Here is a 25,987-nt window from a genome sequence, read left to right on the forward strand (position 1 = left end):
ACTGTCTACCCTATCCCACCATCCTCCTTGAAGAAAACCTTCACACACACCCAACAAAGTCCCAGCCCCCACTGCAAGTAAGGGGAGATAATTTTTTTTTCCCATGGAAAAAAGCCTTCCAGTGTTATATACCCTAGTTAGGTATAGCTAAAATAGTGTTAAATCTCACATACATCGTGGATTAAATGGGCTTTTGTGTATCAGCCTAGGAATTTAAACCCCATTAATGACATTTTTCCAGTAGGAAAACACATCCTAAGTTCTGAATCACCAACTTACATTTAAACTTTTAAAACAGAGCCTATTCTAAGTTGAGAGCTGCCTATAACTGACTACAACCTACACATATACTTTTGTTTAACTTTGAAAACAGCTCCGAGGTGACTTGGAGATCCTGGGCAGCCAGTGACAACAGGGAGTCTCTGGGAAACTGAAGACAATTAAGATTATACTAGGATTCCAATGACTTCAGCACCTAATAACTGTAAAAATTATAACAGCAACAACACTCATTTATAGGAGGCAGTTAAGTGGCACAGAGCACTGGACCTAGAGTTAGATAGAGACCTGGGTTCAAATCCAGAGTCAAACATTTAACTAATTGTATAACCCTGGCGCAAGTTAATCTGCCTGCTTCCATTTTCTCATCTTTGAAATGGGGATAATAATAGCACTTACCTCCCAGGACTGTGAGGATCAATTGAGACAATATTTGCAAAGCACTGTGCAAACCTTAAAGCACTAAATAAATGCTAGCTATTATCATGTATATATACATATAGTGTATATTATATATGCCAGTATATATAATATACTATTATCATATACATGATGTAATATATTACTTATAATTATATAATACATTATATGTAATAATGTATATAAATATATTATATATAACAGCACATGTTATATATAATATATGCTATTATATATAGTAATATATACTATTTGTGTGTGTGTGTGTATGTGTGTGTGTGTGTATGTGTATGTACTAATGGGCAGCTAGGTGGTACAAAGGATAGAGCGCTAGGCCTGGAGTCAGGAAGACTCATCTTCCAAAGTTCAAACCCAGCCTCAGACACATACTAGCTATATGATCCTGGGCAAATCACTTAACCCTGTCTGCCTCAGTTTCCTCATCTATAAAATGATCTGGAAGAGGAAATGGCAAACTACTCCAGTATCTCTGCCAACAAAACCTCAAATGGGGTCAGACAGGACTGAACAACACATACATACAAACAGTATATATACTAATAGTATTGTATATGTTATTATATATACTACAACATTATTATATATACTACATAATATATACTATTATGTTATATATACTTTTATTATATATTTATATATTATGTTATTATGATTATATATCATAGTAGTATACTAATATCACATGTATGATTAGATCATATTATATAATCATATACATCATAATATATAGAACATATGTACAATCATATACAACAGCTGATTATATATGATTATATATTATAATATACATTGTATAAATATATATATATATATATCAACCTCATAAGGTAGGTTGTACAAGTATTATTAGCCTAATTTTAAAGGTAAGAGGCTCAAACAGCATCAAGTGATTTGCTTACTGTCACACAGCTAAGAAATAAAGGGGTAACATATTATGATAAATTGGTCGTTGACAGTAATTTAAGTCAATAAAGGAAAAGCATTTATTGAGCCTTTTCCGTGTGCTAAGAGCTGGGGATGCAACAGAGAAGGTGAGAGACATTCCCTGGTCTCCAGGAGCTTTTACCCTAATTGAGGAATACCACACATGTATGAGGGTGCAGCTGCAGGGCAGATTGAAATGCATGGATGTCCAAAGGATGGAGTTTCAAAACTGGGGGATGGCAAGGCCCAGGGGTCTTTAGGGTACCTCTGCTATTGGAAATTTTAGGCTTTACTTATAAAAAAGTAAATGAGGTTAAAAATATGCCAGGAGGAAAAATCCACAAAGCATAGTCACACCAATAATTTATCATGGAAAAGTGATAAACTCCAAACAGTTACCACATATAAGCAAAATTTCTGACAGAGGAAAATCAACTTTTTTTTCTAAATTTTCATGGCAACAGAGCACACCATCAAGGAAAGGAGGGTCATTCTCTTCCTACATAGAGTCCAAAGGGAACCCACCACTATTGAAAAACATTTCAGAGGGGTAAAATCATTAGATCATTGATTTACGACTAGAAGGAACACAGATGTCATCAAATCTGATCTCTTCGTTTGACCAACGAGGAAACTGATGTCCAGAGAGGTGATGTTACTTGCCCAGTATTACACAGGAAGCAAAATAGCAGAGATGGGATTTGATCCTAGGGTCCTCTGACTTCAAATCCTGCTGAAGAGTTTTTCCATGGAACCACACTGGCTTCACACATGGAGAAGACTCTCTTCAGATTTATGCATGACTCCAAGTATAACCTATTATCAGATTGCTTGCCTTCTCAATAAGGGGAGGAGGGAGAGAATTTGGGATTTAAAAAAATTTTTAATGTTAAAATGGTTTTTACATGTAACGAGGGGAGAACAAAATATTAAACCAAAAAGGAAAAAAGATTTATGCATGACTTAAGTGTTTGGGGTTTTTGCTTTACTTTGCCTTCCCTCCTCCCTCCCCCAGCAGTCATTTCAACAAACTTAGCTAGGAGAAGGAAATGCAAAGCTTTCCAGATAGAGTTACACAAGTCCTGTAAATGCATTAACAAATTTACCTAAGCAGTTTATCTAAGCATTAACAAATTTACACTCTAAACCTTGCATCAGAGATGCCTATGCTATAAAGGCCTGGGTTTCTTTTCAAGAATATCATCCTTCTGTTGGCTCAAGATTCATCCAGAAACCAGGAAAGCTTACCCTACTAGACAGGCTGGCACTCCATGAAAGCAAAGATCATGTTTTCATTCATCTTCCCCAGCTCCTAATCCTTCCTGTACTCTGCATAGAAACTCTTGAAATGGAAGCTTGCTGAATTGACACATACTGATTACAATACACCCAAGAAAGAAATTTTATTGATCAAACCCCCGTGCCCCAGACAATACAATACACCCGTAATGACAGTCCACGGGTCAGTCCTGCAGTGTCCCTTATAGATTCTGAAGGAAGAAGGATTCCCTCACACCAGAAGGGATCTACAACTTGCTGCCCTGTCCAGTGACAGATCCCACAAGGCCTGCTCTCTGCTTGTCAGCCTATCTCCTGGTCCAGGGCCTACTCCAACCTATCTAGGTACATCCAGGAAGGTGATAAGTAGAAGGAGTTTCAGAGCTTCATTCTTTTTATCCCCACTTAATAGGATTTCGTTTTTTCCAATTACATGATAAAGATTCATTTTGTAAAATTTTGAGCTATAAATTTTTTTCTTCCTCCCCAACACAGCAAGCAATCTGATAGAGGCTATACATGTACAATCATATTAAATATATTTCCACATTAGTCATGTTGTGAAAGAAGAATCAGAACAAAAGGGAAAAACCACAAGAAAGGAAAAAAAGAGCAAATAGTATCCTTTGATCTGCATTCAGACTCCATAGTTCTTCCTCTGGATGTGGACAGCATTTTCTATCATGAGTCCTCTGGAATTGTCATAGATTATTGTACTGCATAGCTTCCTTCTTAATCTTGCTATAACTGGCTACTCTTTTAAAACAATACAAAACTTTTTCAATAATATGCTAGGATGTTTCTCTTCTGAAGCTATTGATTCAATTCAAACATTTGTTAAATGCTTAGCACTACAGTAGACTCCAGGGATACAAAGATGAAAAATAATTCAAACCCTATCCTCAAGGAGCTTACACTTTAATAGAGAAGTATATGTACACAAACAAACATAAAAAAGGTAGAATGTGATAGGTGTAAGAAAGAAATCCATGTATTCCAAGATAAAGAATGTAAACTCACTTTAAGCTATCAAGTGAAGGGAAGCGTCATTAATCTATCACAATGCCCAGCATAGAGTATATTTAATAAATATTTATTTGATAAATGAGGTATGAAAAAACAATAAAGCAAGTATTAAGTACTTACTATGTGCAAAGCATTGAAGGCACAAATAGAAAAGACTGTCCTTGCCCAAGGAGGCTCACATTCTAATGCAGCACAAGCACTCAAACTGGGCCTTCCAGGGTTTTAGAGGTCAGGAAGAGGAAGGGAACTCCCTGTACAAATGCACTGAGGCATGAGAATACAGGAAGAGATTGGAGAACACCTAAGAGTGGAGTTAGGTGGTGTCGTCTGATAGAACACTGAACTTGGTTTCAGGAAGAACAGAGTTCAAATTTGACCTCTGACATTTACTAGACTATCTGTGTATCTCTAGGCAAGTGAATTAGACCTAGGTCTGCCTCAGTTTCCTAAATCTGTAAAAGTAGGGATAGTAGCATCTACTACCTTCCAGGAGGACAAAACGAAACATTTATAAATCCCTCTGCAAACTTTAAAGCACTATATAAATATTTGTTATTTATCATTACTATTATTATTGTTATTATTATTATTATTATTTAACATGCAGAAGCAGTATAAAATATGACTGTTTAAAGCATTTATAAGGTCAGTTTCTAAGGACATTAATTACTCTTTGGGATTCCTTTCAACTCTAACCCGCTGTGGAGACTGACCTAAGAACAGGGATTCCATATCAATCTCCAGCAGGCTAACTCTCATCTAAAGACTGATGTCTTTTCAATGTCCCTAAATAGAATGTTAATCATTGTTTTACCAAGAGAATTCTACCTTCATTTTCCAAAGTCATTCCAACTGAACCCCAGCTTACTCCTATATCAGGCATGTCTATAAAAAGATTTTGGAAACTCTTGCCCATAATGTCAAAAATAGCCTAAAAGCTCTTCCCACAATGCTATAGGTCCAAGGTACACATACAAGGCTGGGAGTCATGCAAGAAAGAGAGTACAGCAATCATAGAAATGGCTTGGGGTACCCAGCAGCTAGAACCATCAAGGTGCCATGAAAGCCAGGAGGACATGAGGATATACCAGAAGACAGCAAAGACCCTGGGAGCATAAAAGACAGAATGGTGATGGTTTGGAGCCAAGGTAAAGGCAGCAGATGCTGGAGTAGAAAGCTGACACCCCAGAGAGGAAGAAGAGGACAAACGACCCTGATCTGGGCCTAAAACCTGTGATAGCAACACCAAGGTAGAAGCTTGATAAGCAAACACTGAATTTACAAGGATGAGGATTGAATGGGGGGGGGGGAGTTGGAGAGTGGGAATGGAGAGAGTAGGGAATGACTATTCAAAAAGTGGACTATCATTCTCCTCTTGCTCCCTGGGATGGCAAGTGTCCTCTGTCTGTAAAATATACAATCACCTGCAAAGATCAAGACCCTGGTGGAAGAATGGCACGTTTGCTCCAGAAGCATCTTTGATTCCCAGTACTTCACTTCTCAGATAATTTGTCAGGGCTGAGGGAACACATTCTGATAAAAAAAAAAAAAGATATATCTCTCCCACAGGTACTACTGACTAGAATGCCATTTGAGCTAATAAGCTCATCTTTTAAAACATAAAGGTCTTAAAACAGGAAGCTCAAATTCATCGCACCAAGTAGAGATCAAATGAGATACAGTGGAAGGAAAGGAAATTTGGGAGCAAGACAGCAAACTTGGGTGGGGTAGGATGCTTAGGAAAGGCACCGGTAGTAGGAAGACATTGAAAGACTAGAAAAAGAGAGGAGAAGAGACAGAAGGAAGGATCAAGGATGAGGTTGGAACATGACATGTTTGACTTTCTACAGAAGGAACTGGCCATTTTGCTCTTAATAGCTACAAAAATCTATATAATGAAATAGTGGTAAATTATGATACAAAACAGAGGGTTATGGAGTGTCATGTTATTTCTGAAAAATAACTGGCACTTATATATTGTCTTCAAGTGCTCTATATACATGATCTGACTTGCACCTTACAAAAACTCTGTAAAGTACTACAGATATTATCCACATTCTATAGATGAGGAAAGTGAAGTTCAAGTGTTAAACTCACTGTTAAAGGTAGAATTGGAACCCAGGTCTTCTTGAGACTCCAAGTTCAGCATTCTATCCACCAAGCTAAGACTAGACTATAAAGGGAGTACATATATTTGCATGTATATATCATGTGTGTGTGTGTGTGTATGTATTGTTGTTGTTCAGTCATTTCAGTTGTGTCCAACTCTTTGTGACCCCATTTGGGACTTTCTAAGCAAAGATACTGGAGTAGTTTGCCATTTCCTTCTCCAACTCATTTTACAGATAAAGAAACTGAGGCAAACAGGGTTAAGTGACTTGCCCAGAGTTACACAGCTAGTAAATGTCTGAGGTCACATTCGAACTCAGGTCTTCCTGACTCTAGGCCTGGCACTCTATCCACTGCACCATCCTGCCATCCCACATATGTATACATACATGTATATATGTGTATGTGTGTAATATATATGCTATACACATATATGCTATATACACACACACAAAAGGTCATTAAAATAAGCATAATTTATCACTTATCTTTAGAATAAATTAGAGAACTCCTAAGCTAACACATCTAACATATCAAATTAGCTGCACAAAAAGCACAACTCTAGGCAAAATAATAGCCAGTGTCACAGCAACAATGTTATAAATGGGAGATTATTACTTCATTTTTTTTTTCATCAAGTTCAATGGAATTCAACTACAAAGAGTCCTAAGCCAGGATGCTTTCTGAGAACTGTTCTTTGACATTTAATGTTTGCCAAATTATTGTACAGGGAGATAAAAGAATTGATTTTTTTTTTGTAACTGAATGCAAATGTTGAGATGCAAGCTCATCTTCTGTAGAATCACTGAAAGCAACTCAGTGACAACTTTAGTAGTGGACAGGACAACAGCGATAGTTTCAATTTCTTCTGTCAAGTCCCTACATTTTGAAAGAATTTAGCTACAAACAGTCCAGACATAATGAATGCTCTGGATAGTGAAATCTGTTTCGAAAAGCATTCTTAAATCTTTGCAAATCCATTGTATACAGGCAATTTGGGGCAAGAATTTATCAATTTATGAAGAGTAGCATGCTCTGATAACTGCTTTGCAGACAAACTGGGTTAAGTGACTTGCCCAGGGTCACACAGTTAGTGTCTGAGGCCAGATTTGAACTCAGGGAAGAGGAGTCTTCCTAACTCCAGGCCTGGTGCTCTCTCTAGTGTACCACCTAGACGCCCCAATGGGTAACTCTGGTACTTGATCATGGCTTTACAGATATTCAGTAGAAGCTTAATTTTTGCAAACTATAGTGACACACTGCACAATTTCTACCATTTCATTGCAAACTCTGCTGTCAATCTCCAGGTCTGGACCCCTTAAGAAGAAGCTTCGCTTACTCTGTGGAAGCAGTGACCTGAACCTGTAATGAATGCTATCATGAATCCCTCTCTTTCTGTAATCAAATCCACCTGATTGAACCATTTATTTGATGCTTTTGTCGATATACTGCTCATGTGGATATTGCCCATATGGCCTTTTGCTTCCATTCTTGGGTCTTTGCCATTTTATAGGTTCCTTAGGAGGGTAAACCAGTACCAGTTACATTAGATAGATCCAGATTATGTATCTATTATCATTCTTTATTTACCATAGCTGTCGGAGGGGCGGTCTGTTGGTTCAAAAAATATTTCTGTAAATTTTTAACCTCTTTGTCACATAGTGTGAAAATATCTATCATCTTTTTCTTCCTTTTTTGGCACGTAAATTATCTTTCTATGGCTTCCTTGGAGATAAATCTTATGTATTATTAAAATCCTTTTTTTTAACAGGTTTATAAGGTTAAAACCTTTTATTTGCATACTCTTTACATCAACTGTCATACATTTTCTAGTCTCAAAATGTAATAATAGTTATGACATGTCACATACGATGTATAATTACATTATATGTGTATACACTGTGCATTATAATGTATACACTACATATATTACATATTATATAATTATTCTATTATAAATGTATACATTGTACATTACAACATAAACATATATGTTACTTTGAGACTAGAAAATGGATAACAATTGATATGACACTATCTACATCAACTGTCATCATTTTTCTAGTCTCAAAGTGTTTTATGTTATATTTTATAATATATTATGTATAATTATTCTATGATATATTATATAATGTGCTATATATTCTTTCATATATTTATATATTATAGAATGTTTATTATCATTATTAGAATGCTGGATCAGTACCCATGAGTTCATCAGTGATAGGAAGATGTCCCAGTAAGGAAACTCCATTTATCAATCCACATAGGCCACTTTTCTGCAACTTAGCCTTTTTTAAAAATTTATTAATACATTCTGTTTTTACATTACCTTCATTCTCAAACAAATTTAAGGTTTTAAAGAATTTTCTGAGGGACTAAAAGTTTAAATGATAATAACAGTTAGCATTTATATAGGACTTCAAGGTTTGCAAAGGGCTTTGCAAATATCTCATTTTATACTCAAAGCAACTCTAAGAAGTATTATTATCATGCCCATTTTACCATTAAGGAAACTGAGGTAGAGAGAGGTTATGTGATTTGCTCAGGGCTACAAAGCTAGTAAGGTTTAGGGCCAAAATTGAACTCAAATTTTTCTTAACTCCAAGTGTGGAACTCCATCCACTCAACCACCCAGCTACTTCAGAATCATAGAGGCAGTATGTCAGCTACCATTGGACTAGAATCTAGGTTTTCCTTATTCAGACACATTTCCTTATTCATTCTTCCTCTTCTTCTTCACCATCATCATCACTACCATCACCACCACATTAGTGGCTTACATATGTATTATGCTTTAAGGTTTGGAAAGAACTTAACATAAACTTTATATTCTGTATACCTGTACCTTATACCTGTATCTAACGGGCAGCTGTGGATAGAGCGCCTGGCCTGGAGTCAGGAAGACCTGATTTCAAATCAGGCCTCAGACTCTTACTAGCTGTATGACAACAGGTAAGAAACTTAACCCTATTTGCCTCAGTTTCCTCATCTGTAAAATGAGCTGAAGAAGGAAATGGCAAACCACTCCAGTGTCTTTGCCAAGAAAACCCCAAATGGGCTCAGACAAGATTGAAAAATGACTTAACAATAACAATATTCCACCTAAAGTAACCCATACTGGTTTTTTGTTGCTGTTAATTTAAGATAATGTGAAAAAAAAAAAGGTGGAAGGACCATTGAGTATAGGAGTTAACTAAAGACAAACCTCAATTTTACTTAGAGTACTAATGTATGTTATATAGCTTTAGGCATAGTTGACCACGTGTACACCGATGATAGCAGAGTAAAATATCCAAGTCAACTAATCTGAAAGATTGTAAACCTCTAGCTTCCGATATCATCCTGATTTTCAGAGTCCAGGCTAGTCCCAGCATCAGTAAATTGGGAAAAAAAATCTTAAAAACCAATTAATCTAATTCTTATCTAACTGAGCCTGATCTCTTCCTCCAGCCAACCACATTCCAGGAAGGAAATGAAATATAAGAGACATACAGATATTCATTTTTCCTCATTATCCCTCTTTATCAGTTTTAAAGTATGTACATATTTCCCTAAATGCATGGACTACTCCTAGACCCTCTCCCATCTCTTACACTGCCATATACATAGTAGGTCCTTAATGTATATTTTATTTGAACATTATGTATTTTCATTCTTTAAAGCCTATTCCATCCCATTCACAAAGTCGGTAAGAAATTACAAAGGCATTTGCCTGTAAAGGCAAGCCAGCTGCCCTGACCAAAAGACCAGGGGGTGTAAGAGACAATGAAGAAGAAAATTTCACGAACCTCAAATTCATGTTGAGGTAGTTTTAAGTGGGTCAAAATGACAGAATTGTAACATATCATCTCCTCCTTCCTGTATAGTGGGAAACAGAGTGATTAGCTTAAGAAAGATTATATTGGCAGTTTCTTTTAACACTGTTACATATTTCTCACTTTCTGATGTTAATTTGTGAGTTCGGTAGCATAGTATTATTTCTAGAATTTAATGTGGTTAATGTTTTATCAGAAAGTTATAGTTTTACCTCTAAACACACGATTTTTAAAAAGGTTTGTTGCTTTGGTTAACTTAATTAGATCCACTAGCAAAACTAACTTTCCAGTACAATCCTTCTCTATTTTTATAATGCAGCAACTGGGGAGTCACTTACAGCTAACTTTGCTGAACCTCATCTATTCAATTAAAAAGGGAAGACCTGTAACAATCAGCCACAGACTTCAGCTGACTTCCATTCCCTTTATAAAAGTTAGTAATTATCACCTAATTTTAACTAGCATAAATAAGCCAACTGTACAAAAAAAAGAAGCAAACGTTTACTAAGCTGACATTTAAAGTTGACTTACTGTATTTGTTGACTTAGAACTGGCATTTATAGTAAAGATATGGCACAAAAACAGCAACAAAAACCATCACAGAGTCATCAACCTGGAGTTGGAAGAGCTAAATCCAGCTGTCTCATTTTATAGATAAGGAAACCAATGCCGAACGAGATTAAATGACTTGCCATTGATCACAGAGGTAGTAAGGGTCACAGCTAGGATTAGAATTCAGGTTCTGTGACTTCCAATTCAGTGAGAAAGCTCAGTGTTTTTTCCACCGTTCAGTTTGTTGTAACTGACTGGGCCGGACTTTGAGCAGAAGGCAATGGATCTCTTAAGGAAGTCTCCATCAAGCAAGACGTGAGCAGCTAGGTGGCGCCATAGGGCAGAGCGCTGGGCCTGGAGTTAGGAAGACTCATCTTTATCAGTTCAAATCTGGCCTCAGCTGTGTGACTACTGGTCAAGTCACTTAACCCTGTTTGTCTCAATTTCCTCATCTGTAAAATGAGCTAGAGAAGGAAATGGCAAACCATTCCAATATCTTTGCCAAGAAAATCTCAAATGAGGTCATGAAGAGTCAAGACATGACTGAAAAATGAAGCTGGGTCAGAAATAGAGCACATAAAAGCCCCCATGAGTAGCCCCTGTACTTCCAGCCTAGGCAAGGCACTCTCAAATGAATAACATTGATGGGAAGGTGATTCAATTCAGCATTTATAAGTTATTTATAGCAACTAGGTGGCCCAGTGGATAGAGCATTGAGCCTGGAGTCTGTAAGACCCAAGTTCAAATCCAGCCTCAAACCCTTACTGGCTGTATAACCTTGGGCAAGTTACTTAACTTCTGTCTGCCTCAGTCTCCTCAACTGTAAAATGATGATGATAGTACCTACTTCCTAGGGTTGTTTGTGAGGATCAAATGAGATTATATCCATATAGACTTTAGCACCTACTATGCTCCTGGCACAAAGTAAGTGCTATATAAATGTTAGCTACTATTATTAATACAAGTTAGAAAGTAATAAAATACATAGGAGATATTAAAGAGTAGGATAAGAGACTCAATGAAAAAGTTCTCATATTTGGCTAAAGGAACATCATGCCTTCCTTGAGAAGACAACACCTGACCTCTTGGAGAAAAATACCAGTAAGTCTATTCTAGGGATAGGAGAAATCCGGTGCAAATGCATAGCATAAGAAGAAGGCAGGATTGCATTAGGGAACCTTGAATTTGACTGGAGTGTAATACCCCACATTCATATAGCACTGAGGATTATACAGGGTTTTCTCACAAAAATCCTATGAAGTAGGCAATACCAATTATCATTATCCCCATTTATAGATCAAGAAACTGAAACCGAAGTGATTTGGTCATAATCACAAAGCTATTATGGGTAGCTAAGAGTCTAACTTGATTTGAGTCTTATACTAAGCTATAAAATACAGCTTATTCTGTATTTGTGTAGAATACATGAAAGTAAGTATTCAGATATAAGGCTGAAAAGGTAGGTTGTAACCCGATAGTGGAAGGCCTTGAATACTAGCGCAAAGAAATTATATTTCATAAGCAATTGGAAGTCATTGAAGAATCTGTGAACTGCAAGGGCTAACAAGTGCTTAGCACAGAGCCTAGCAAATAGTGGGCACTCAATAAACGATTGTTAACTAACAATTCACCATAGTCAGCTTTGTTTTGTTAGAGGAGGGTGGTATACTGTACTCCACTTCTCTCAGGAAAAAGAAGCAAATGACCACACAACATTAGATATCAGAAAATCTTTCTCTTTTTTTCCGCTTGCAGAGGTTCCCCTCTACACCACGCTATAGACCCATAACACATCTATCAGTAATGCATGGAAATAACAAGCATTGAAAATTAAGACACTGGAAATATGACAATATCTCCAGTCATCAAAGATTGAATGTGTTCCATATGATGAGCTTACTAAGGCAGGGAAACTGTACTAATACATTAAAAAAAAGTTTAAGCAACAAAAACTGGATCAAAATGGGTGTTCAGGTTAACTTTCAGTGAATCAAAATATTCAACTAGCTAAGTATCCCATTCCCAAACATTCTGGCACATAGAAATGGTACTGTAATCTTCTGATAAATTAAAGTATTTTTATTTGTTTAATACCCATGATTACCTAAGCATAAGTAAGAGAGACATGTGAATATGGAATGGCCTTAATATATAGGTGACATTTTAGAGAAGTGATTTGAAACAAGAACATTTTAGTTGTCATAATTTTGGCAGGCCAATCTCTTTAATTTTATATGAATATAAATTGTCTTTCTATACAATCATACTCCTCACAGCCCGACTTTAATCATTAAATTATTGCCCTCATTAAGTATGCACGAAGTTATATGGCAGCCGTTTAAATTCAAGGACAGCTATCACAGCCCACCTTTCTCTCCCTCAAATCCCCAAGTCTTCTCTTCTGAAGAATCAATACAGCAGTCCTTCTTCAACAGAATCTTGCATGCATAAACCAGAGTCCTTCACATCCTGGTTGCTCTCCTCCTTATCAACATTCTTCCTAACATGTGACTCCCAGAACTAACCACAGTACTCTAGACATGAGCAAAAGTCATAAAGACAAAAGTTATAGTTCTCACATGTTTGAATAGAGAATTAACATAAGTAATATACAAAATTAACCATTAACAAGCAAGAAATATTTCTTGACAAGTACATTAAACTTCCATACTTCAATGTAGTTTGATGGAGAAACTTAAAATTTCTTAATCTAAAAGAGTAAACATACTACAAATATAAATTACAAAACACTTATTTCAGCGAGGCATTCTGAGGATTCAATGAAATTATGTACATAAAGTGCTTTGCAATCTTTGAAGCACAATGTTAGCTATTATTATCATTCCTGTGTTCAAGGATAATCACTAAAGGAAATACTAAGTTTAAGACACAAGAAGTTAATATAAAACAAAAAAAACCCTTTTCACAGCAGATCAAAAGATCATAGGTTAGGAGTTGGAGATAAATTTACATAAAAACATTTCTATTATGGAAATATGTTGATGTAGACAACCACAATGACATAAACATCGTTACTCATTTTCTTCCCACCTTCCCTATATTTATAGGATATATACCATGGAACATGGTTAGACATCTGTGCCATGGGAATGCCTGAAAAGACAGCTAGGCTTCAAAATGCTTGTCACATGGCCTACTTTTAAAACAATTTTGAAAAATACCAGAATTCTAAACCTAAGGGTCAAAGGCAAGGGTGGAAGAAGCAGAATCCCTTTATTTCACACTTAGGATCACCAGCATTCTCAAGTTACGTAGGGTCTGAAACATCAAATTTCAAATCTATGCTTAAGAAAACAGAGCAATTTCTAGAGTAGAACTGAAATCATATGATCCATACCAACATATTAAACTTCACAGAGCACACGAAAAAGCAAGTTTAGCCTCCTCATGACCTTGCCCTCCATTAGACAGAAAGCAAAATTTCAGGCATAAGGATAATGATCAAAGATTAGTGTTCCCTAAACATAACTATTAAAGCCAAATTGCCATATTAGAACTTAAAGATAGATACTGGAAGAATCTCAAAGTTGTGCTTACCAGCATTTCTACTCACCCTCCCATCAGTTTCCTACTCATTTCAGAGTTTAGACCATTCAGTCATCAAGTCTTAAACACAGAGAAATATTAGGATCTAGATTTTATTGAATATGTTGGAGAAATGAAGTGATAGGGCCAAGATACTCAACAACGATGAGGAATCTGTGCATGAAATTCTAAGATGTGGACTAGATAGCTATGACCTTACCTTAGTACAGTGTGTAGTGAATTGAATGGTGGGCTTAGGAGAGGGATGGGAAGAGGAAGGGAATAAGTATTTCTATGTGCCATAAGTGCTTTACTAATATCTCATTTGATCTCACAAAAGCCCTTCGAGGTAGGTCCTTTATTATCCCCAATTTATAGCTGAGGAAACTGAGGCAAACAGATTAAGCGACTTGGTCAAGGTCACATAGCTAGTAAGTATCTGAGATCACATTTGAACTCAGGTCTAGCTCAGCATTCTATCTTCTGAGAGAGAAAGAGAGACAGGCAGACAGAGACACACAAACACACATGTTCAAATCATGCCTCAGACACTGGGCTTTGTAAGCCTGAATAACTTAGGAGTTAGCTTTTAGCCTCAGTTTCCCTATCTGTAAATGCAAAAGGAAAAAGGAATAAACATTTATATAGAGCCCACTAGTGCCAGACATTGTGCTATATTATGGTTTAGGACAGGGGTGGGGAACCTTCAGCCACCAGTTCACATGTGGCCCTCTAGGTCCTCAAATGAGGCCCTTTGACTGAATCCAAACTTCCAAACAAGAGTTCTGTGAAGTTTGGATTCAGTCAAAGGGCCACACTTGAGGGCCTAGAGGGCCATTTGTGGCCTCAAGGCTGCAGGTTCCCCATCCCTGCTCTAGGAGTATTATCTCATGTAGATTAAATGGAGATTAAAAAAAAAGAAAGAAAGAAAACACCCATCAGTGAGGTATTGTGACGTTTCAATGAGATTATGCATGTAAAGTGCTTTGCAATCTCTGAAGCACAATATAAATGTTGGCTATTATTATCATTATTATTATTATTGCTGTGTTCAAGGAAAATCATTAAAGAAAATGCTGAGTTTAAGTCACAAGAAGTTAATACAAAACCAAAAAAACCTTTTCTTGGTAGATCAAATGATCGTAGATTAGGAGTTAGAAAGATCCTCAGAACACACCAAGTCCAAAACCCTAATTTTACAGATGAGGAAACTGATGCCCATGGAGGCTAGGTGACCCCCCAAAGTCACAAAGGCAGTAAAAGCCTCAGAGGCAGAATGGTTAAAAGGTGCTCTAAGTGCTGGAGGGTCATTAAGTAAAAGGCCAGAATGTTTTCAAGCCCTACATGTTTGTACAGAAAGAGACATTCATTTGGAATGAGTTCCTTGCACTTCCTTCTCAGGCCCAGAAATAAATGATGTCTGTATAGAATTATGGGGTTAAACTGGAAGGAAAAGGCCACACCCATAATTGGTGGTCCGGTAATGCTGCCGGTAACGGAAAGGATGGATGCAACTAGTAATTTAAGGTGTACGAAGGGTGTTTTAGGATGTTATTTAATAAATGATCACCAAGAGCAAGCAAAGGTCCCCTGAACTGGGGAGGGGGGGGAGAGAGAGAGAGAGAGAGAGAGAGAGAGAGAGAGAGAGAGAGAGAGAGAGAGAGAGAGAGAGAGAGAGTGTGTGTGTGTGTGTGTGTGTGTGTATTAATAGAAGGCTTAATGAACCATACACCATAAAACTTGTCTGTCTGTACATCATAAGAAACACTGCCCCCATGAAATTAAAAGTGATACACCAGGTTTTATGCCTGACTGCTCATGAATAAGCAGCCTGCCTGGGACTACTAGATATTTACACAGCAAAATAGTAGATGTTGCAAAAATCCCTTGGATAACAGACCCGGGAACTTCTGTCTATTTCTGCTTTTGCCACTGACTTACTCTTCCTAGGTCTGTTTCTCCATATATAAAATCAGGGTAATATTGACAGCTTGGCTCCAAACAGATTTATGGGCATTAAAAGGACATAAGTTCTTCAGCAGAAGATCACTACAGTATATAAAAACCAAGTAATAATAAATTACAGAAACCTCTTGGAATGAAAGATATCATATCATTTTCTCCACCATGGGGTATCATTTATTACATATATCACCCAGCTCTCTTTTTCACACCAAGATATCCCAATACAGGAAACGCTTTTCTTTGTGGGAGCTTTACATGCAATGATCATTCAGCAAACAACTGCCTGTTCTTCCATAGCCTTTTCTACAAGCTACTTCTAGGGCAGAATGTCTTGGATTTGTGAACTTATTATTTTATATTTTGATAACTGCCTTTCTTTCAGACTAGGTCTACCTATCTCTCCCAGGCTGGAAGTACAGTGTCCACTCACCAGAGATCCCACTGCTGATCAGTATGGAAGCTTAGACTTAATCCGTTTCCAACCTAAGATAGGACACTCCTCTTTAGGCAAGGCAAGGTCCCTTCACACTCCCCACTCAGGGGTTCATGATATTGGCACCAGCTCATAATCCAGGAGCTCAATTGATCCACCAGCTTCAGCCTCCTCAATAACACAGATTATATAGTCACTACGCCCAATAACTACATTTCAATATAATTTTTGTCATCCAGTAGTTTCAGGCATGTCCATGTCCAACTTTTGTGACCCCATTTGGGGTATTCTTGGCAGAAATACTGGAGTTGTTTACCATTTCCTTCTCCAGCTCATTTTACAGATGAGGGAACTGAGGCTTGCCTAGGGTCACACAGCTAGTAAGTATTTGAGGCCATATTTGAACTCAGGAAGATGAGTCTTCCAGACTCCAGGCCGGGGACACTTCGCCCACGGTGCCACCTAGCTACCCAGCAGGCACTTAATAGGTACTTATTGACTGACTGAGGTTGGAAGGGTGGGAGGAAGGAAACTGGGAAGCCTCTGATCTTTAAAGTTCCTCTACTTAGCCAAACCTTCCATCTTAGTCCATCTCTCTTCTCCTAATTTGAGGCAGTACACAGATGTTAAAGGTTCCACAAACTGACAGAATTAATCTCAGAACAATTCTCTCTCAGAATGATTTCAAGCTAAGTGATTCCCCTGAAACTTACAGCAGAAACAAGCACTTCGTGGTAGCTTAGCTTTGTCAATCTGTCAACCCACACCTCAACACTACTCCCCTCTCTTCCAACCTATCCATTCATTAATATTTCCCATTAAGGAAAATACCAGTCTTAAGAAAAGTCACAATGAAAAGCAGCATTTATGCCCACCCTTACAGATCTTTACATACAAGGAGTAGTCCTTCAATCTGCTTCTACAGCAAACCAAAATTAAAACTAAACACACCCCATTTCTTTCAAAAGGTGATATTATGGTTGACAAAAAAAAAATACTGTCTTATAAAGTATAATCATTCTTCAGGATTCAAGATCATCTTCATTTACTCAAACTATATAAAGTGTTCCATTTAAAACAGTAGAAGAAGGAAGAAAATCTTTTTCAAAAACTCAATTTAGTGAGCAATTCTTTATATTTCCTGAGCAAATGTTGTTTGGGCCAAACTCTTCCCAGAGAACTCCAGTCCTCCCCACTCCATCACCTTAGATGACAATGATTCATCCACATCTATAGGAGAAAGGAATAAGTGCTAGCTCTTCATTCATTTTCTCTCCTTAGCTTCTTGGTTAAATAAGGAAACTTGATCTGTGATCCTAAAGATGCCTATCTGCTCCAAACCTTACCTAATTATCATTTTCAAGCTGTGACACTGGGCACATCTATAAAAAGGTAACATATTCCAGCAAACAACCCCAAAATACATTTTAGTAAAATACTTGTTAAGCAATTTTCTTCTCATATTCAAAAATATGAATTTTTGTTATGAAGGTAAGGCATTATAATTGGCATTTGGGAACTTCACCAAAACAAAAAAAAATCCGTTTTAGTCTAAGCAGAGCTCAGAAGATTCCCAAGTTTTTACCCAATGAGTTTAATTGCAATTTTTACAGGCATCCAAATAGCCTTAATTTCAGCAGTTCCCCCCCCCCACCATTCCCTTTTAGATGCTATCAGTTCCAAGCCTTGGATAGATCCAAAGAAGCTTTACACAGACCAGACCATCAAAATACCATTAAGTGAGTGAGGAATAGGAAGGCAAAGATTTAAAGCCATATCCAACTGTTCTTGCCATCAGTCAGGAAACAGAAAACAGAGTCAGGTATAAATAATCCATTTTATCTTGAGGTGATATCCTTTTAACTGCCATCAAAGCCCTTTCCTGCCATCTGGCCAGTCCCTGGTTAATGCACAAGAGTATCAATAAGGCAAGGTATCTCTTAGTACTACACCTCTGTTTCCATTCTAGCTGGCAAAACTACTTAAAGCATTTTTTTTCATCCTTCTCCAAATGTAAGCCGTTCAATTTCTTGGTTTGAGACCTACCTACAGAGTTTAGGCATAATAATTTACTGAAGTCTGAAGTTTGATATTCATCCAAGCTACAAAATTTAAAGTCATTTTCAAAGGTGGTAAAATCGTTTTTCTCCAGCCAAAAGCAGATGTCAAAAATGTTTTTCCAAGCCAAAACAGTTAGTTACTGTAGGACCTTCCCAATATGATCACCTTACTGCCAGGAGGTATGCCCCATTCTCACAAACCTCAAATCCGTAAGATTAAAGGAACAAGTAGTAAGGGTCAGACACAGTTTATTTAAATAAAAAATTCAAACTATGCCAGCTGGGGTTTACGTGTTTAATCTGAAGTACAGGCAAACTTGAAGCTGTGCCATGTAAAACTAAAGTGTTATTTTTAAAGCTATGAATGATTGGAGTTTCTTTAAATTCCATTGACAATAATAAGATAAAATATTGAATCATTGATGACTGCAGGACTTTCTTAAGTATAATCTGTTGAAAAGCCTTTTGAATACAACATAGTAATGTTAAATTTTCTAGTGATGATTAGATTTGTTGAGTTATGAGAATTTTCAAAAGTTGGCCTTCGAAGCTATACTTTAGTATTTTCATTAGGAAATCTAGGAAAAATCCAATTGCAAATTTTAAATTAGAAAAAAAAAGTTGTTCCTCTTTTCAGATTACACTGATTTCCTAATTACTATACTCCTACCTGTGCCTGAGCAGATGAAAACACCTCCAGACTTATTCTAATTTGACCACTAAATAGTGGCAAACAACCAACTAGCCACACCTAGAAGTTTCCTCTCATCTCAAAAGTTTATCAAGCATTTAGAAATGCCATGCTAACAGCTGGAGAATAAAAACTGAAATTTGTGCTTTCCCTTAAGAATAATGCATACTTCCTACCAAAAAAAAAATCTACTTATACTTTTAGTATGGTGTCCTGACTTCTCAGAAAAAAAGATTTATCTTTGCCTAAGTAGTCTTTGGGGTCCCTAATACAATATTGCAAACTATTACATAATTAACATGTATCAGCTTACACCAAATTTGCTCAGATTTCACAAAGACCATGAATGTTTTCTTTTTTTTTTTTATCAACCAACCTACATAACACATCCATGTGAAATAAGTTATTATTTCCTAGTTTGGAAGGATTACAACACTAACACAACACAATTTGCCCAAGGCTAGGAAATAAATCAGCCACAGAACTGAAATCAAAAGTGAGAGGTTCCTGACTTCCTGTCCTGTGATCTAACCACCAGACCATGACATTGACCACAACTAGCCTTCTACAGGGTTAATACAAGGTAACTCAAATGTTCCCCTCTAAAATAAATATTAATAATCTTGCACTACAGAACTATTCTGTTGTTCTTCAAGTGACCTTGATTCCTGAGGGCCATGCCAGCAAAACACAGGGTCTATCTGATCCTACCAAACTAAGAAATTTTCAAGTAGAGCCCCAAAGATAATTGATTGTTATCCAAGCATTAGGCTAGCTACCTGTGGAGTAGTGTGATTCATCACCAGGAGATAAAATGGACCACCAGACAAAAAAAAAAAGAATTGGTCACAGCAATTCAATAAATCATAGATTAAGATCCAGATCTTCATCAGCCAAAGGAGGACCTACATTGCTCAAAATGCAGAACTTTTGTAAATTATATCATTCTTAATAAGTAGAAAGCAGGATATTGTGGGGAAAGATAACTAGGTTGAGTGTCAAAAGACTTGGGTTATGAGCTGTTCATGTAACTATAGGTAAATCAGTCTTATTGGGCCTCAATTTCCTCATATGTAAAACTAGGGTGGGAGTAGATTAAATCAAGGATTCTTAACCTGGAGTCCAGGACCATGGTCCGAGGTCCATGAATTTAGTTGTTAAAAAAAAAACTGCATCTAAATTTACACTAATCTTTCATTTCCTTCATAATCTATTTGCAGAAGGGGTCCATAGACTTCACCGAACTGCCAAAGGGGCCCATGACACACAAAAAAGGTTAAGAATTTGATGGATGGGATGATTCCGCCCTAAAGTTATAGAATTCTAACAATAAATTAGGACTCAGGGGTAACTCAACAGATATCACCCTGTATGCCGCCTCCATCCAATGTGTATTCTCTTATATCCCAGTGCTGTCAAGGCAAACTCCAGAGCTAGCATTTCCCAGAACTCTTTCCCCCAGATCAAAACAGCTCCATCTGCCCTAAGGAGTGCTGATCCCATCCCAAGTCTTGGTGCATCAGCTCTGAAATACAGAATATAACACATTAAAATATAAAAAGGAGACCTTAAACATCACCTAGTCCCAATACCTCATTTTATAGAGGAGGAAAACCAAGGCCCAGAGAGTAGCTTTATGGAAAGCTAGAGATACCAGTCCAATTTCAGGACTTGGGTCCATAGTGGGACAGCTCTAGAAATCTGGTTCATCCTGAGACCACCAGTCTCCTTAGGAGGTACAACTCAAAGTCAGGTTACCTTCCACCTACTGGATTGATTTCGTATGTCCTGGTTTATGTTTTCTCTCACCCTAGAATTAAAGTTTCTTGAGGGGAAAGAATGTTTTCTCTCTTTACATCCCCCAGTTCCCAGCTCAGTGGATGGCACAAAGTAAGCACTTAGTATTTGTCGTCTGATGGTAAGAATATCTTTTCCTTGGAAAAGTATCCATGGCCAAAGCCAAACTTCTTTCTTGGGGTGGGGAAAACTAGAGTGTTGGGTTTCCCTGGCTATGGACCTCTGGAAATCTTTGGTTTATTTCTGTCAAGCACAGCTATCCATTTGACCAAAGAGATCAAAGATGGAAAAAATACTATTTTAGCCTGAAAAATTAATTTCTTGGGGAGGCTTTCTATAGTCACAGTTATATCTACTACTCTAAGTGGTAAGTTAAGCATTTATTAAGCACCTACTATGTTCCAGGCACTGTGCTAAGGCTGGGAATAAAAAAAAAAGTCCTAAGATTGTACTGGTCCACGAGAAGCTCAGAATCTAATGGGCTAATCGAATCAAGTAAACTTCACCAGAAGAGATGTCCTATATAAACAACTTTAAAGCTACCCTAGTCTCAAGCTTAAACAGCTGCATTCCAAAGGCACCAAGTCAAAGAAGACGACATGGGAGGCCAGGGAGGACAGGAAAGCTGGAGAGCCAAAGGACCTTCAAATTAATCTGCTGTGAAGATCAGGAATCATAAATTTTGCAGAAACATCTTTTCAGAAAGCCAAGGGCTGCATTTTAAGCCAAATAGATCAAAAAGAACATCTTCCAGAAATGGCTAGTCTTTTGCCAAGATACCTTTTTAAAAGCCCTCGGCACGAACAAAGCACATGGCGGTATGGATGCCTGGGTAACTCACCTCTCCACACTACACGGGAGGAGCTACACCCAGCTTCAACCAAAACCCCACGCCAAACCACCTGCCCGGCAATTCCGCCCACCAGAGAAGAGGGAAGGAAAAAAGGGGTAGAAGTTTCCGGAGCAAGAAACTCCCACGACTTAGACGAGAGCGACTAGGTCAAGGCAGTTCCCAGGGAGGCCAGCTGTGCTCCCTAGGCTCCAAGAAACGTTCCATCATCTCCTGGCCTCCTTAAGCCTGCCCTCCCCCATCTCCCTCCTCACCTCCTCCACACACACCCATTACCACCACACACCACGTACTCTCCAGGCGACCTGGAGCTTCTACGGAAACGCAAGGATCCCGAGCAGCATTCAATTTGGGGGGAGGGGGTATAGATGCACGTAGATTATGTACATATGTGTATGTCTACACATAAAGATATTAAACAGCGTCTTTAAATGCTGCAAGCTCATCTTGTAAACACACATGTAAGAATCAACCAGATAGAGACATAGTTAGATAAAAGTCAGTGACCCCTAACGCAGAGCGAACACCAACCGTCTCCCCCCAGAAACTGTCAGCACCAGTGGCCCTGGACTCAGCGGGATGCTGGAGAGTGCTCTGGGTGAGAAAGACCGCCAGAGCCCCCAACCCTCCAGTGGGGCAGCTAGCAAGGGACCCTCCCCATTAAATGGTGCAAACCCTGCCCCCACCCCTCCGCGTAACACCCCCCCCATGCTGAGGGCAATGTTCGTCCTGGGCTAGGCGCTGCCAGGGCGCAGGGTCCAAGAGCTGGTAGAAGAAGGAAAGGGAAAGACAAGGAAGGAAGAGAACCTCACCTCTTCATCTTGTTCCTCCTGCGACGCGCTGCTGCGCTCAGCCCCGGGCAGCACGGCTCCCAGGCTAGCGGGCTGCCGGGCAGCACAGCGATCCGCCTGCGGCTCCAGCTGCAGCCGCTGTCGAGCTTCTCCCGGCCCTTCTGCGCCCGGGTCTGGCTGAGCAGGAGGAGGCGGCAGTGGCGGCTGCTGCTGCTGACCGCAGGAGGAGGTGGTCTGGGCACTAGGCTCCCCGTCCTCCGACAGAGTTTCGGAGCCAGAAGAGGACACAGATGAGTCGGTGCAGGGGGACGCGGCTGCAGCGGGAACGGCTGCCAGAGCCGGGATCAGGCTGTTGCTGCTGTTACTGCAGCCGCGGCGGGGCACTAGCTCCGGCGGCTCCGAAAGTTTCTCGCCCATTTCCCTCGCTCTCCCCAAAGTGCAGCCCCGGCACCGGCCGAAGGGGACTGACCCCGGGTCCGGGACACTACTCGGGACGCCCACGTCAGGGGCCCGCGTCTGCGGTGTGCATGCCGCGCTGCCTAGCCTCGGGTTGGTTCTCACTCTCTTCCCCCTGGCCAGGTGGGGAGAGGCGCGCACGGCGGTCCAGGGGAAGCACCGCGGGCTGCTACATGGCCAGCTCGGGGCAGGGAGACACCGCCGCCAAGTTTGCTGCTCCGCAGTCGGCGGCGGTGGCGCTGCTGCTGCTGTTACTGCTGCTGGTGCCGGTGCTGGGGAGGCGGCGGCGTCGTGGGGGGACTCCTGTACGCAGGGACATGCTAAGCAGGCGCCAGCAGCGACACCCCGTTCCACCGTTCCCTCCCGCGCCCGCTTGCCCTGCCTGCTCTCTCCTCCCGGAGCTGCTGCCCGGGCTGGAGCTGGAGCGGCGACCGCTCCTTTGGCAAAACCTGCCTCCGGTCCCGAGCAAGGGCTGAAGGGAGAGACGGGCAGCCGCCCGAGCCAATGGAAGGGCCGGCGGTGGGAGGAGGCTGCTGAGCCCCAAGCCGCGGGCGGGCTGGCGGGCGTCAGGTAAAGGCGGGGAAAGGAGGGACCCCCGGGGGAGGCCCAAGACTGAGCTCCGCCGGGGTGCAGGGGGTCCGGAGCCCCAGGCTGGCAAGCTTGAGAGTCCGGGGAAGCCCGGAGACAGAAGACGGATGGGCCAGAGCCAGGACACTTGATGGAAGCTTCCAAACTTGGGGAAGATTGTGAAAGAAGTTGCTGGCCGGCCCTGAAGGCGGCAGAGGGTGGCTGCGACTTCCAGCGGAAGCTCTGGAGCTCATCATCGCTGGGGAGAGACTCTGCGCGTGGCCCAGACGAGATACCTTCGAAGGAAGGCCAGGCACTGGGCTTTAGATACCAAGTCAGAAACCAAGAAGCCAGTTTTTGTTGAAAATTGGAACTCCTCACTTCGAGGAGTTTTCCAAAAGCAGAGTTTCCATCTCTGTTTTTTGTGGGTAACCTCGAGGGCAGTCTATTGGAAGCAATTTACCACGGCTTAGTGAATGGGACTGATGTAGCTCTGGTTTTCTGGAGAAGAGAAAACGCTGTCCAGCATCACTTCCCACCCCTGCCTGGGTCTCAAATCCCCCAGCACCAGCGAGAGTAGACAACTTAACTGGGTGCCTTCTTCAAGGCAAGGTTAGCCTTTTGCTAGCCCTGAACCGGGCCTGCAGAACAGCTTTTTGGATCTTCCATTGAGTTCCGTTTCACACGCTTTCTTTTTGTCTTTGCTTTAAAGAAATCAAAAAAACAAAAACAAACTTCCATCCCCATTCTGATTCCAATGGTAGATTGATTCTCCAGTCCTTATCCAGTACTGTGTCAGTGGGATAGGAATGATTAGGCCTAGCTGGTTCCCTATCAGCTCTGTCAATCAACTTCTTAATTGATAACAGCTCTAAAGCATAGCTGGTATCTACCAACTATGCATTTAAACAGCATTCAGTAACTTTTAAAGTGCTTTCTTCACACTAATCTTGTGAAGTGGGTCATCTGGGTATGATTACTCCCATTTTAAAGATGTAGAAACTAAGGTTTCAAAAGGGTGTGATTTGCCAGGGGTCACACAATCACACACACAATCCTACCCAAATTACTATGTATATATTTTGTATTGATTTGGGCATATGTTATTTTCCCTGTAACAGTAAACTCATTGAGGCATGGACTTTGGGAGAGGGAGGGGAAGAAAGAAGTAGCCTGATCCCAGAACAGTACCACCCACTTTTGTAGATGCTTAATAAATGCTTGTGGATTGCTTATTTAAGAGGGTCAGAACCCAGAATCAAACCCAGATCTTCCAAGTTCCCTCTACTGTATTCCACTACTCCTTTTGTCTAGTTTGCCACTGAGCTTTGGCAATGTAATTTGGTACGTTAAGAGAAGCCAGTCCATCAATACTATAGGTGTTTGAGTTAGGGGGTTCCTGGCCTAGAAGATAGAGAAACATTTTTTGAAATGTATTACCAGATTACCTTTGCCTTGAGGACAAGGATTAAGCTTTATTTAATCTTTTATCTCCTAGGCCTACCTGAGTGCTCAGCTCAGAATAAGCCATTAAAATAGTCTATTATAATTCTTTTAGCACTTTGAAAGAACAAGTGGGTCAGTTGACTCAATATTTTTATTATACTTTTTCTATGAAACAAAAATTTTCATCTTATTTTAATTTTCTTTGCCCTATAGGAAAAAAATGTACACTGCATCAACTGGTGTACTTTGGTCCTCCAAGCCTTCTGGTGTTCAGAAGTAACTGGAAGCCTCCTTGCTCTTGTTATCACAGGGTCACTAAAGGGCCTCCAGAGCAGCTAGATGTCCTAGTAGATGGAGTACCAGCCCTGGAGTCGGGAGGACCTGAGTTCAAATCAGACCTCAAACACTAGCTGTGTGACCCTGGGCAAGTCACTTAACCCTATTTGCCTCAGGTTTCTCATCTGTAAAATGAACTGGAGAAGGAAATGGCAAACCCCTTCAGTATCTTTGCCAAGAAAACCCCAGATAGGGTCATGGAGAGTTTTCTATAACTGATATGGCTCAATAATAAATAAGGGCTTCCAATGGTTGAAGCAGTTATTGGGTTTGAAGTTCCTTTATCTGTCTATGAAGAAAGTTGCTTTCAGCTAAGCTGTTCTGTTTTGACTTTGGGAATTTGGAAAATTTCCAAATTTTGCCCATGGTAATGAGCAGTGAGATTTGAAGATATGATATCCTTACCAGAAAAAAAAATAAAATGGATCTTTATTGCCAAATAGAAAAACAGAAGGAATGAGAATGGTAGGTATCCTCTAATTTAGAGCATGAAAAACATTCTGAGAATAAAAGGAAGATTCTAGTTATTTAACTTCCTGAGGAGTGTGGCTGTCCTGTAAGCAGAGCTTTCACAGTTATTTTTCCAGCCCAGACCCTCCTAGTCCCATATGTGTGGGAGGAG

At 39.7% G+C, this 25,987-nt stretch overlaps 1 protein-coding gene across 3 annotated transcripts in view; it reads right to left on the minus strand.

Annotated features, from left to right (window-relative positions):
- Positions 1-23,072, minus strand: part of MAST4 (microtubule associated serine/threonine kinase family member 4) — a 781,800-nt gene extending 758,728 nt beyond the window's left edge. For all 3 annotated transcript variants that reach the window (XM_078153164.1, XM_021007208.2, XM_021007207.2), the window contains exon 1: positions 22,582-23,072. In XM_078153164.1, the coding sequence (XP_078009290.1) occupies positions 22,582-22,977 (396 nt within the window). In that variant the 5' untranslated portion in view covers positions 22,978-23,072. The remainder of the gene's footprint in view (positions 1-22,581) is intronic.
- Positions 23,073-25,987: the final 2,915 nt, after the last annotated feature.

Source organism: Phascolarctos cinereus, unplaced genomic scaffold, assembly GCF_003287225.1.
Source record: "Phascolarctos cinereus isolate Bilbo 61053 unplaced genomic scaffold, phaCin_HiC Scaffold_4;HRSCAF=312, whole genome shotgun sequence".
NCBI classification, from domain to species: domain Eukaryota; kingdom Metazoa; phylum Chordata; class Mammalia; order Diprotodontia; family Phascolarctidae; genus Phascolarctos; species Phascolarctos cinereus.